Source organism: Acinonyx jubatus, chromosome D3, assembly GCF_027475565.1.
Source record: "Acinonyx jubatus isolate Ajub_Pintada_27869175 chromosome D3, VMU_Ajub_asm_v1.0, whole genome shotgun sequence".
Classification (NCBI taxonomy): domain Eukaryota; kingdom Metazoa; phylum Chordata; class Mammalia; order Carnivora; family Felidae; genus Acinonyx; species Acinonyx jubatus.
In genome coordinates, this window is record NC_069392.1 from 37,824,324 (window position 1) to 37,837,908 (window position 13,585).

The following is a 13,585-nucleotide window of genomic DNA, read 5'->3' on the forward strand; positions in this document are numbered from 1 at the left end:
TGAAGATTCCCTCATGGTTAGCAAAAACCCCTGTGGTGATAGCCAGTGTGTCAGAGTTGCAGGCAGTGGGATGAGGGGAGGGCAAAGGGCCTTTATCTGCCTATTTCCTTTTAAAGACCTTTTTTAGAATTTTTACTAAATGAACTTTCACTTCATTGGTCAGAACTTCGCCATGCCCAGTTACACAGCTGCCCAAATAAAATCAAGGTTTTGTATTGCTTTTAACTAAGGATGAAGGGGAAGCATCAATGATGGGTAGACTGCCTGCCTTATAATTAGAAAATTCTCACTAACTAGACCAGGGGTTGGCAAACCATGGCCTGTGGGCCAAATCTGGCCTGCAGCCTACTTTTCGTAAGTAACGAGTTATTGAAACAAAACCATGTGCGTTCATTTATACATTGTCTAGAGCTGATTTAATGCTACAGAAAGCAGAGCTGAGTAGTAGTCGCAGAGATGGTATGGCCTATAAATCTAAAATATTTCCCATCTGGTCCTATTGAACAAGTTTGCCAACCCCTGTTCTAGAACATGGAGGACAGATTCTGATACATAAATGACCTCATTCCTCGGGAGGCTATTAGAGGAGCAGGGTTGAACCTATTATAGATTCAGTAATAATCTATTCTCCAGCCCCAGTGAAATTAAGTCTACTAGGCATACATTTGGTCGCAAGTAACATAAAACCTGACTAATAGCGGATTCAACAGAGAAGTGTTTATTCATCTCACATACGAAGAAGTCCGGAAGTACAAGGTCCAGGGCTGGTGTGGATGCTGAATAATGCTTTCAAAACTAGACTCCTTTTCTTCCCTCAGCCATGGCCAGAATGTTGGCTTCCATCTCCTTGCTTATTGGAAGTTGCCCGTGGTACCTAAAGGCATTATGTCTGCGTCCTGCATAGGAAGAAGGAGTAAGTGTCAAAGGCCAAAAGGGGCATGAGTCTGTCCCTTTCCATAAACTTTCCCGCGGGTTCTCATCGGCCACAACTATATTCTCATGACAACTGCCAGCAGCAGAGCATTCTGGGATGGTGAGAACATACATTGGACTCATGAGTGGGGCAAACAAATGGAGATCCTGTTCAAAAGGGAGACAGTAGCAGTATGTCCGTACAGGGCTCCTCACAATTAACTGGGCCACTCTCGCACCTCGTTATGGTCTCATCTTTCTTTCTTTTCTTTTTTTTAAATTTATTTAATTTATTTTATTTTTTTTTAATTCTCCATACTTTATTTTATTTATTTATTTTTATTAATTTATTTTTTAAATTTACATCCAAGTTAGCTAGCATATAGTGCAACGGTGATTTCAGGAGTAGATTCCTTAGTGCCCCTTACCCATTTAGCCCATCCCCCCACCACACCCCCTCCAGTAACCCTCTGTTTGTTCTCCATATTTAAGAGTCCTTCTGTTTTGTCCCCCTCCCTGTTTTTATATTATTTTTGCTTCCCTTCCCTTATGTTCATGTGTTTTGTCTCTTAAAGTCCTCATAATACCCTCTAGTTCCATCCACGTAGTTGCAAATGGCAAGATTTATTCTTTTTGATTGCTGAGTAATACTCCATTGTGTGTGTGTGTGTGTGTGTGTGTGTGTGTGTATGTGTATGTATATATATATATATATATATATATATATATATATATATATACCACATCTTCTTTATCCATTCATCCATCGATGGACATTTGGGCTCTTTCCATATGTTGGCTATTGTTGATAGTGCTGCTATAAACATTGGGGTTCATGTGTCCCTTCGAAACAGCACACCTGTATCCCGTGGATAAATGCCTAGTAGTGCAATTGCTGGGCCCTAGGGTAGTTCTATTTTTCATTTTCTGAGGAACCTCCATATTGTTTTCCAGAGTGGCTGCACCAGCTTGCATTCCCGCCAACAGTGCAACAGAGATCCTCTTTCTCCACATCCTCGCCAACATCTGTTGTTGTCTGAGTTGTTAATGTTAGCCATTCTGACAGGTGTGAGGTCTCATTGGGGTTTTGATTTGTATTTCCATGATGATGAGTGATGTTGAGCATTTTTTTCATGTGTCGGTTGGCCATCTGGATGTCTTCGTTGAAGAAGTATCTATTTGTGTCTTTCTTTTGCCCATTTCTTCACTGGGTTATTTGGCTTTTGGGTATTGAGTTTGATAAGTTCTTGATAGATTTTGGATAACCCTTTATCTGATACGTCGTTTGCCAATATCTTCTCCTATTCCGTTGGCTGCCTTTCAGTTTGCTGATTGTTTCCTTCACTGTGCAGAGCTTTTTATTTTGACCTTTCCCAATAGTTCATTTTTGCTTTTGTTTCCCTTGCCTCCAGAGATGTGTTGAGTAAGAAGTTGCTGCGGCCAACATCAAAGAGGTTTTTGCCTGCTTTCTCCTCGAGGATTTTGATGGCTTCCTGCCTTATGTTTAGGTCTTTCATCCATTTTGAGTTTATTTTTGTGTGTGGTGGAAGAAAGTGGTCCAGGTTCATTCTTGTGCATGTCGCTGTCCAGTGTTCCCAGCACCACTTGCTGAAGAGACTGTCTTTATTCCATTGGATATTCTTTCCTGCTTTGTCAGACATTAGTTGTCCATAGGTTTGTGGGTCCATTTCTGGGTTCTCTATTCTGTTCCACTGATCTGAGTGTCTGTTTTTGTGCCAGTACCGGACTGTCTTGATGATTACAGCTTTGTACTACAGCTTGAAGTCCAATGGTCTCACCTTTCCTGCATGCCCCTTCCTATAACAGCTCCTGAAATTAATTTTGTTCTTTTTACCTCCCTTCCATACTCTTTGCTAGGTGAGAAACCTGGAAATGAGCCTGAAGAGGTGAAGCTGCAGAAAGCCAGCAAACAGATCGTGCAGAATGCCATCCTGCAAGCTGTTCAGCAAGTGTCCCAGGAGAGCCGGCAGAGGGAAGACAGAACTGGTGACAACCAGGGCAACTTCCAGCTGGGCGTGGGGGAGTTAACCAAGAAGCACGAAAAGAAGTAACACAGTGGATCTGGCTCTTGTCATATGCCTGGTTACCAGCCTTCCTCTTAGTATAGGATGCGTTGCCAAAACGTTGCCAGTAAAGCAAACCAAAGTGTCATCAGCACCTAGCAGTAGAATGAATTCGCGCTAGTCCTTGGCTGAGAAGCACTGTTTTGAAAAAGTGCATTAGAAGATTCTGTTTATATTAAGGCAGTGCCTCTGAAACATAGCGGGGCCAAATACAACACTGTAATTGCAAAAGTAGTTTTGCAACACAATTTATTTTTAAGGTTCTTTTTTTTCCTAAAGATTCTGTCTTGTTTGTTTACTTTCGCCCTTGATGCATCTTTCTGTGAATCTAACCAGCAATCCTTTTTGCTGAAAAGTACTGTGTCCTTTATAATATTTTAAAAAGATATGCTGGGGAAGTGAAGGAATGGAGTTTGTCACCTTCAAATATGGAATTAAAGGCTTCACTGAGTTCAGGTCTCAGATCAAATTGAGCAAAGGCAAATTTTATGGCTTAGTCCCTCAGGTCTTACAAGGCATATATTTATATTACTTTTTAAAAAGGAGGAGTTTAACTTTTCAAGAACTCAGTTTTTTGGTCTCAGTTCTCTCCAGTGTTTCATACAGGATGTTTGCCCTCTGTGCAGAAATCCTTGGGAAATACAGATTTCTTTTTCCATGTCAAAATAAGACAAGTGATAGATCTATATGCATGCCTTGCCCATGACTGTTTTTAGCAGCCCCGTGAAGAGCCACTAGACCCACAGGTTCCATGCTGGGGATACACTAGGGTCTGATTATGGGGTGCAGTGTCCTTGGAAGGAGCTGTGGGGCTTTATAAATACTATGTTGTCATCGGGCTACACATTTGCAATAGTACCTTACTAGTGGGAGCCTTTCTTTTCCCCTCCACAAATTAAAATTACATTTTTGAGTTATAAAAATCATGCACATCAGGAATAAATAACCCTGCAAATGGGAAAAGCATTTTTCAGCTCTCTGAAGCATGACAATACAGTGGGAACAATAAAGTAACTGTTTTGAGCAATGTAGTATAGAGATCTACATGTGTATGAAAAAAGCTATCTTCATTGCCATAGTATGACTTCTCCACTCCCATGTGGATAATGCACATATTTCTGAAGTCATTAGAACCCCATAGTCTGGGTTTCACCACAGTTACTGAGTTGGTGCTACTGAGGACAGAGAGAGAATTTGACCTTTAGTAAAAAATCCTTTGGCTTTAGAATATCGATGTCTACGTTTAATAGTTTTTTAAAAAGCCAGTATTAGCATATATGGTATGACTGATATTAAGATCTACTTAGAGAATTCCAGTATGCTACACTTTCCAGAATGGAGACTACTGATGGTAGTAAATGAATGAAAACAATCTCTTATCAACTGTTGGGTTATCTCGTATGATGCACAGATGGAATAAATTCACAGGGAGAATGGCGATGAGAGGGAGCAGAGGGGGTTAAAATGTAAATGTGATTTATTCATAAATATTTTTTGTGTCATGAACTCATGACAATTGAAGAATGAGTTTAAGTTGATCTGAAGTCATATAATTGATATATAATTGTACAGTGTACTTAATGGGAATGAAGGTATTAAGGGAAATTATTCGGAAGGATCTGTAATAAAAAAATAAACCCAATGCTTGTAGTTTGCAAGTGATCTGGCACCATGTCTACTGAGATGTCTGGGTATAACCACCCCTGGACCTCGCTGTCATTATCGTGTGGCAGAAACACAGAAATGTATCATCTTTCCTCTCTGGTGTGTCTGTGCTAACCCAGTGGGGATCTTTGAGAACATCTGATTAAACTCTGTATCTAAATATTATTTGTAAATAAAACATACCCAGCTTTGAAATATGTTGTCATTGTAAGCCAAGTGTCCTACACCCTACTGTTTGGCTCATTTCATCTGTGGACCTCACATTCATATGGGACCATGAGGCACCGTAAGATTACCAAACCCCTAGATGTCATGACCCTGAGAGTGCTCCTTCCATGGGCCTTTACTGTAAGTCTGTGGGGTGGTGGTTCCTGAGGCTTGGGCAGAAAAGGACCAGTGGTAAGAAGTGACCCTTTGATCTCAGGAAGTGAAGGTGAGTGGATCCGGAGAGTTGAATGTCTTTCATTATCTTTCTGACATGGAACATCTACAAGGAGGAACAGAGATATCGATGAATTCTTGGAAGAAGAAAACAAAGTTAATCGCTGCCCTCAGTAGATCGGTGCTGTATTGGCAGAATCCTAAGAAAGCTCAGCCGTAAAAATAAACCCATCTGTCAAACTCTTGCCGATCTGTCAGTATAAAGTTATTGTCTTTGAAAGGAGCCTATGGATCCTCATGTGGCATAGGATTAAGGTGGGCTTCCACTTGCTTGTTGTCATAAACCAGCACACCGCTTTTGGTTTTGGGAATTTTATCTTCTTGGTTTACGACATGATAAAGCATACATGGGCCTCCCAGCTCTGTGTGATCAGCCGTTCATCTTTTACTTTGCCTGTCTCTGGAGTGGACCAAAGAGAAAAGTCCTTTTATGTGGCTTTTCTGTATTAATCTATGCAGTGTGAACAGTATAAATAGATACAAAAAAAACATACTGCTTCCTGGGCTTTATTTTTCTTCTCTCTCTTTTTGAGCTGCTTTGTATTCTCGTATGGTGTATTATCTTATTTCAGGTTACAAAAAAATGAATGGACCATTTAAAAATAAACATTGTTATTTATGCCAATCAGGAATGAATATCTATTTTCAAGGTGTTAAGGTCTTTGTGAAAAAAAAATGTTAAAAGAAGGAAAATTTGAATTTATCCACTGTAACAGCCAATCCAATAAAATACAATAGAGAATAAAGTCTCTGAGAAATCTGGTAACTATTATAACTACTATTGTACCCCAAAAGGTCAACAACTAAACACTTGAGCAAATTCTTCAGTTCACGTAAGGAGAATGTGGAAACCACAATATCTTTTCTCTTGAATGTGAGAAAGTGTTCTGAAATATATTAGTGCACATTCATTCATTTTTCTCATTGCCACAACCTTGCAATACGTTGCCTCTGGGAAGATCTCATTCTCCTTTTGCAGATAAAGTCACACTGAGTCTCAGAGAGGTTAAGCATGTCCTAAGTGAGGAATAGTAGGTACTGTTGGGCACAGGCGTACATGAACCACTGATCCTGACCACGGGGAGCATATGAATTAGCTAGGGAGCTTAAGAAATATAAATTCGGCAGACATCTATGTTAAGATCAAAGACTAAAATTCCCTTTTAGAATACCTTTCTAGCCAGAAATGTAACAAACATAGTAAAGGGCCCCAAAAATCGTCATCAATAGAAAAAGTTCAATGCCATTAGCATCAAAAAGTGGTGGCTAGGGAAAGAAAAAGGAAACTTCAGGGGGAACAAAATAGACCACCCTAGACCATGGTGACTTCACTTTACTCCTCAGAGCCACCGTGGTGAGTCCACGGAATCCTGCCCCACTTGAGGAGAGAGACGAATGCCGTGGGTGACTTTGTAGTTCATTGACCATGGTGTAGAGGAAATGGCTCTTAGGAGGAAACGGGAAAAATAGGAGAAGGTGTTTCTCTCACAAAGAAGGGACACCCTTACCTTAAAGAAATGAAGAAAGAAAGAAAAAGAACACGCATAATCAAAATAATCCCCTCATCATATTCTAGGAAAATGGATGCAAAATGTTCACTATCAGTACTTTGAGAGTAAGAGAAAAATCCTTGACATTTCGACATGAAATATTCAGAGCAATATTCAATAACTTAAGGAAGAAAAGGCTACAAGGTAGATCTGAAAAGGAAAGTATGAAGTAAGGGTATTATTCCTAGCCAAGATGTCACTCAAGAATAAAGGCAAGAACAGATAAACAAACACATCTGTTTTGTTTGGTTTTAATTTGAGAGAGAGAGTGAATGCACACACGTGAGTTGGGGAGAGGGGCAAAGGGAGAGAAAAAGAGAATCCCAAGCAGGCTCCACACTCCGTGCAGAGTCTGACACAGGGCACAATCCCATGACCCTGGGATCAAGAGTCAGATGTTCAACTGACTGAGCCACCCAGGCACCTCTCCAGCCGTCTGTCTTAAAGTTTCCTGGTGCTCAAGGGCCCTTCTTGAAAAAACTGGCCACGAACTTTGTCAAACTAAAAGATAAAATAGAGTTTAGCAATGTCACTTTACTACAGGAAAGGGTGAGGAGCAGTGCCTTCACTTAAATATCAAGTAAATATTGCACAGTTGTGAAATTCGGGCCATAGAAAAGACCGTAAATTGTTAGATCTTGACAGTATGAAAATATAACAAAAATCGTGAGGTGGGACAAGGGAAATGACATCATACTAATGACTTCGTCTGTCAGAGAAAAGAGAATTGATCTGATCTTAAGTTGAATGATCTAGTTAAAAACCCAATGCTACAAAATTCTTAATTGATTTTATAATTCCTTTTCTTAACCTTAGAGGAATGTATTAGAAAATAATATATTATGATAAAGATGTATTTGAAGTTAACAATACCTTTAGTTTCATTTAGGTTCTTTTTCTTTCATTAAATAAAAAAAATAAGTGATATATATATATATATATATATATATAGTATATACATTGCTTATCTCATATCCATCATTATCTATTTATCATCTATTGAAATTCCTTAATGCCATACATGACCACTATCGGGTCATTCTTCCACTGAAGCTAAACAGGAAGATTCTAGCAGCTTGTGAAGACCCAGGGTGATCTTACTATTGAGAAAAGTAATTCCTTTAATCATTAGACATAGGCCACATAGATGTCCCACAGTCTAAGTAATAAAATGAAGAAAAGAATAGCTTTATTCCTATGGCGTTTTTCAATTTTTATTTTAAAAAAATTAAAAAAAAATTTTTAATCTTTATTTATTTTTGAGAGAGTGAGAGCAGGGGAGGAACAGAGAGAGAGGGAGACACAGAATCGGAACCAGGCTCCAGGCTCTGAGCTGTCAGCACAGAGCCCGACATGGGACTTGAACCTACGAACTATGAGATCATGACCTGAGCCGAAGTCGGACACTTAACCGACTGAGCCACCTAGGTGCCCCTAAAATTTTTTTTTTGATGTTTTTACTTATTTTTGAGGCAGAGAGAAAGCGCGAGCTGCGGAGGGGCGGAGAGAGAAAGGGAGACAGATCTGAAGCGGGCTCCCCGCTGACAGTAGAGAGCCCAATGCGGGGCTCGAACTCACAAACTGTGAGATGACGCCCTGAGCCGAAGTCAGATGCTTGGCCTACTGAGCCACCCTCAGGTGCCCCTGGTTGTCTCTTTTTAAAGCAAGTTGCTATTGTGAACAGATGCCTACCTGATTTCTACTTAACCGATTAACCAGTGCTTTTCCTACATGTCTTACACTTGTGCCTAAGAATCCAGGTTCTTGCATGCTCCACTAATTGAGATACGTGTCTAGCTGACGCTGGTGGTGGCCATCCATAACGCTCTCAGCATTTGCCATTTCCCTGTGCACAGATGACTTCTTAGTGCAAATCGCCGTCACTCTTTGCGTGTGGGCTTTTTCTGGCTGGCTATAGCTGTGTGCTCAGTCCACGCAGGGGCAGCTGGAGGTATGGGGGATCCACTGCCCCCCCACCCCAGCAGCCCTCTTATGATGATAGCTGGGAGCTGGTGCATATGTAGCCCAGCCCACCGCCCCTCAGGTGGTCCAACTCGCGCAGTCTCCTCGTGGTTGCCAGCCTGATGAGTCCCAGGTGTGCACAGCCCTTGCCTTCTCTCTCTTTCTCCACCATCTTCCTTCCCACGGGGGCTTCCTAGGGTAAGATCCAAAATGAACTCCTTTCACTCAAATTGTTGTTTCAGGGTCTACTTCTCAGGGAACCAGACTTAAGACAGTGGTATTACGGCTGTTTCGTATCAAAGAAAACTGAGGTTACTTAACGGCTTCTGTTCTGTTGCAGGAAAATTGGACCAGCCTTTCTGCAGAGACAATCTGCTCCCAGCAGATAGTGAGCAGTAGCTGGCGTCTTTCAGAACAAACCCCCAGAGTAATAGACCGTGAGTTGGTTAAGATATCAGATGTGTTGTGTATTTTAATTTTATTACGGATATCCTGGTTGTCTTCAGAGTGGTTTATCTCAGTTCTGTTTTCTGAGATGGCTAACGTATAACCATTGGATCCAGATAGACACCAAATACACAGGCATCAGAGCCTGCTCTGCTAGGGGAAAGTGGTCGAGAGACCATTGCCAGGCCACAAACCTTATGAAGCTAAGGAACTGGGATTTAACCAACAGGAAACAAATTTTAGGTCCGATGATTTTGTCAGTGCCTTGTCTGATGAAACTGGGTCTTTTCTTTGGCAAGCCTCGGGAGGGAATCATTCCTTAAAATGCATTTACTGTTTGGCTGATGCTTTGTAATTAAAGGTTGCCTTTTAAATCTGGAGAAACAAATTCATGTAGATCTATGATTGGCTCCTCGTTTTTAAAGAACTCAGTTTATGGAACAAGGCAATGTTGTTGAAGTCAAGCTAAGTTAGCCAGGTGAGCTGGGTGCTAGTCCCAAAGGCGATTGTGAAAAACGCCTTGCGTCACTCTTTCACAACATCGATCACAGTATTTAATTATATACTTAGTGTTTAGGTTATCTCTTTTAATTTCTGTCTCTGGGGCTAAATCGTTGGCTTTATGAAAGCGAGTCATGCATCTGTCTTGTGTAACTTGTATCTTAGTACAGCCTCAACAAGTGCCCATTAATTGCCTATTGAACAAACGAATATATTACCTGTAGGCCATTTGCAAGGTTACATTTGGATTTTCTGAACCTCGGTTTCCTCGTGTGTAGACTAGAGCTGGTCACGGTGATCCTTAAACTTCTTTCTAGTTCTTTTTTTTTTTTTAATTTTTTTTTAACATTTATTTATTTTTGAGACAGAGAGAGACAGAGCATGAACGGGGGAGGGGCAGAGAGAGAGGGAGACACAGAATCCGAAGCAGGCTCCAGGCTCTGAGCTCTGAGCCATCAGCCCAGAGCCCGATGCAGGGCTCGAACTCATGGACCGCGAAATCATGACCTGGAGATTTAACCGACTGGCCACCCAGGCACCCCTTGTTCATTTTTGGACTACATATAAATGGAGTCACACAGTATGCATTATTCCTTGGACTTCTTCCCTGAACATTTTGTCAGTGAGATTCACTCGTGCTGGTGTAAAGAGTGGTGATTTGTTTTGTTTATTTGCTGTGTATTATTGTGTATAAATATAACAATACTTATTTATCAGTTCTACTAGGGGTTTCCCTCAATTTTGGCTATTACAAATAAAATCACTATAAATATTCTTTAAACATTTTTTTTAAGTTCATTAAGAGACAGCATGAGGAGGGGAGGGGCAGAGAGAGAGAGAGAGAGGGAGAAAGGGGATCCCAAGCAGGCTCTGCACTGTCAGCATAGAGCCCGATGTGGGACTCAATCCCATAAACTGGGAGATCATGACCTGAGGAAAAATCAAGAATCAGACGCTTAACTGAGCTACCCAGGCACCCCAATCACCGTAAACATCCTTGTGCTAATCTTTGGGGAAGGGGTATATAATACCGTCTCCCTTGGGTAAATACCCAGAAATTGGATTACTGGGTGATAATATGTGTTTATTTACTGGATTCTGCCAAAGAGGCTTCCAGTGCAATAGTACTCAGCTATCCTCCTACTAGTAATATATGGGTTCTAAGAGACTATGGCAAATTTCACTCTGCCTTCCAAAGCCTTTGGTTCCCCAACCTCCTACTTGCAATTCCAGAATTCACCCTTCCTTTGAAGGGTGGGAAACTGGCCTCATTTTGGATACTTCAAGTTTCCATTCAGTCCATCTGGCTGCCAAAATCCTTGTGGATTTCATTTTCCTCCAGTCCTCACCTAAAACCAGCCAGCTACCTGCCCCCAGTAAGAAGACAGTTAGGTGATAGCTCACCCTGGAAAGATTTCCCCTAATCTGAAATTCTAGTTCATGGAGTTCCCACGGCATCCTTGCCACGCTGCCTTCATTAAGGTATGCTTTTTGCGATTCATCCTTTCTTTCCTAGATGCTGCTAGTGTCAGCTTCCTTTCCAGAAGCAGAAATCCTCTGATTCTGTGAATCATGAATCCAGACACGTTGGGCCCAGTACTATCACACCAGTTACACATCCCATTTGTAGTACTGGGATCAAAGAGAAGAATGAACACTCGATTTTGGCCCTCGTTTGTTTTAGAATCGTAACCCTGGACGCAATCTTGAGTACCTGCTTACTCTACTGATGTCCTTGCTCATGTGCAATGGTTCACACTGAACGAATTTTGATAGGCTCGAAGTCACTTAAAATTATGCTTGGAGTGGGTAATAAAGAAATCTGGTGCTGTTCGATAACTCTTTTCATCTCTTGTCTCTTTTTGTCCAACGTTCTGTAAACCCTTCGTACCCTCTACAATAATCTCTGCCCTCCCTCCACCAAGCTTCTGCTTCATCGCCCTCCCTTAATTTTGAATCCAACTATGAAAGGAGAAAAGGTGAGAGAGAGAGAGAAGGGGAAAAAGGGAAAAAAGAAGGCTAAGATAAATCAGGCAAAGAGTGTGCTTTGTGCTCAGGGTAGCAAATTTGCATGTGTGTGTGTGTGTGTGTGTGTGTGTCCACGTGCAAGCATGTGTGTGAGTGTGTTTGTATGCGTTAGGGCAGACTGTGTCCGAGCTCCAAACCTGCACGTTTACAATTAACTTAAGCAAAATTTTCTGGACCAAACTTCCAAAGAAAAGTTTTTCATTAAAATTGAGTGATGAACTCAGAGCCTTCCTACTGTTTTAGGAAAACAACATGAAACAAAAACCCTACAAGCGACAAAAATACTCTTCAGCATGTTGTAAAAATATTTTCCTTTTGGAGCAGCTTAATATCCTAATCTGTCTTAAATAACTTATGCTTGTTTTGATTAAGTTAAAAGTTTATTGGAAATTAGAATTCAGTCTGAAATAATTATTCAACCATCATAAATCACCCTGGTGCTGATGTTTGTTCAAAGCTAATTAGGTTCATGCCCCTAAGCAAATGAGTTCATCTTCCCAGTGTTTGTTTTTATTATTTCAGAGAAAGAGGATCATTATACCAATTCCACTTATTATCAGGTCAGTACGTGATCAGTGTCTGAATGTTGGTGTCATTAAATTCAGTCCTGGGCGTCTGGGTGGCTCAGCCGGTTAAGCGTCCGACCTCGGCTCAGGTCATGATCTCACGGTTCGTGGGTTCGAGTCCCACGTCGGGCTCTGTGCTGACAGCTTGGAGCCTGGAGCCTGCTTCGGATCCTGTGTCTCCCTCTTTCTCTGCCCCTCCCCTGCTCACACTCTCTCTATCTCTCAAAAATAAATAAATGTAAAAAAAAAAAAAATTCAGTCCTGGGGATCCCAAGACCTGAATGAATGGAGAGTTCCTCAATACTAGATAGACATCTGTGCCAAGAGAACTATGTGGAATCTTAACTGCGTGGAACAAGCAGAATAAATCTTTTTACCTGGACTAGTAAAAGGCCTGAGCATCTTGCTGTACATCCCCCTTGTGTATGGGTTCTTATGTTCTTCATTTTTTCTTCCAAGGATAGGAGTAATCTTTTCATACCGTGTGTGTGAGTGAGAACCATTAGAAGGTTGGTCCTGGGCGGAAAAGGGTTCCAAGAAAATACAGTTTTTTTCCTCCAATCCAATTCTATTTATACTGCCCACCAAAGCTATATCCCATGGTTAATGATTTAGGTGTATGAGCATTCCCTTTTGTCCTTGACACACAGGAGTGGAGCCGAAGGAAGTTCCTCGGCTCCCTCTAGAGGGAAAAGTGTGCTATTAACGTTACTTCGGAGGATTAGTTCAAGAACATGCCTGAATGACTAGACTTCATTAAGTAAGTTCAAAGTACCACACAAATTCATTCAGTTGGAAACCGGATACTAGGCACTGTGTGAAAACTCTAATTTGCAAGATGCTCTTAAGAACGCGTAAGAGAGGGGTGCCTGGGTGGCTCAGTCCTTTAAGCGTCCGACTTCGGCTCAGGTCACGGTCTCACAGTCTGTGAGTTTGAGCCCCGTGTCAGGCTCTGTGCTGACCGCTCAGAGCCTGGAGCCTGCTTCGGATTCTGTCTCCATCTCTCTCTGCCCTTCCCCTGCTCACGCCCTGTCTCTCTCTCTCAAAAATTAATAAACATTAAAAAAAAAAAAAAGAAAGTGCAAGAAAGGGAGGGGAGGTAAAATGTTGTTTGTGCAAATGGATGGAATGTAAAATAAAAATAGGTCTATTAAGATAGATACAAAATGGTGAGGGGAGCAGGAGCAGTTCTGTGAAGGAAAGGGTATTTCAGTAGAAATATGTATAGACTAGAGAAGTGGAAAAAAGGAAGGGGAAGTCATTGTTTTAAATAGAATTTCTAAATTCTCTTTAAGTTTTTGGATATCAAAAATACTTTGTACATTGTAGCCTTCTTCTACCCATTTAGCTCTCTCTCCTGACACTTTCTGCCTAAACCTTTATGCTGTAGTTGTTCTAAATGACTTTCCATTTCTCTTTGATTTCACAC

The 13,585-nt window shown here is 41.2% G+C and overlaps 1 protein-coding gene across 4 annotated transcripts in view; it reads left to right on the plus strand.

The window, feature by feature from the left end:
• AKAIN1 (A-kinase anchor inhibitor 1) overlaps nt 1-7,599 on the plus strand; it is a 95,211-nt gene extending 87,612 nt beyond the window's left edge. For 3 of the 4 annotated variants that reach the window (XR_008291635.1, XR_008291636.1, XR_008291634.1), the window contains exon 3: nt 2,791-2,929. Coding sequence is in view for 1 of the 4 variants with exons in the window: in XM_015086533.3 (XP_014942019.1) it covers nt 2,791-2,984 (194 nt within the window). In the remaining 3 variants the exon portion in view is untranslated. Of the gene's footprint in view, nt 1-2,790 lie in introns of all 4 variants that reach the window. The other variant, XM_015086533.3, reaches the window with a different exon arrangement.
• The last annotated feature ends 5,986 nt before the right edge of the window (nt 7,600-13,585 follow it).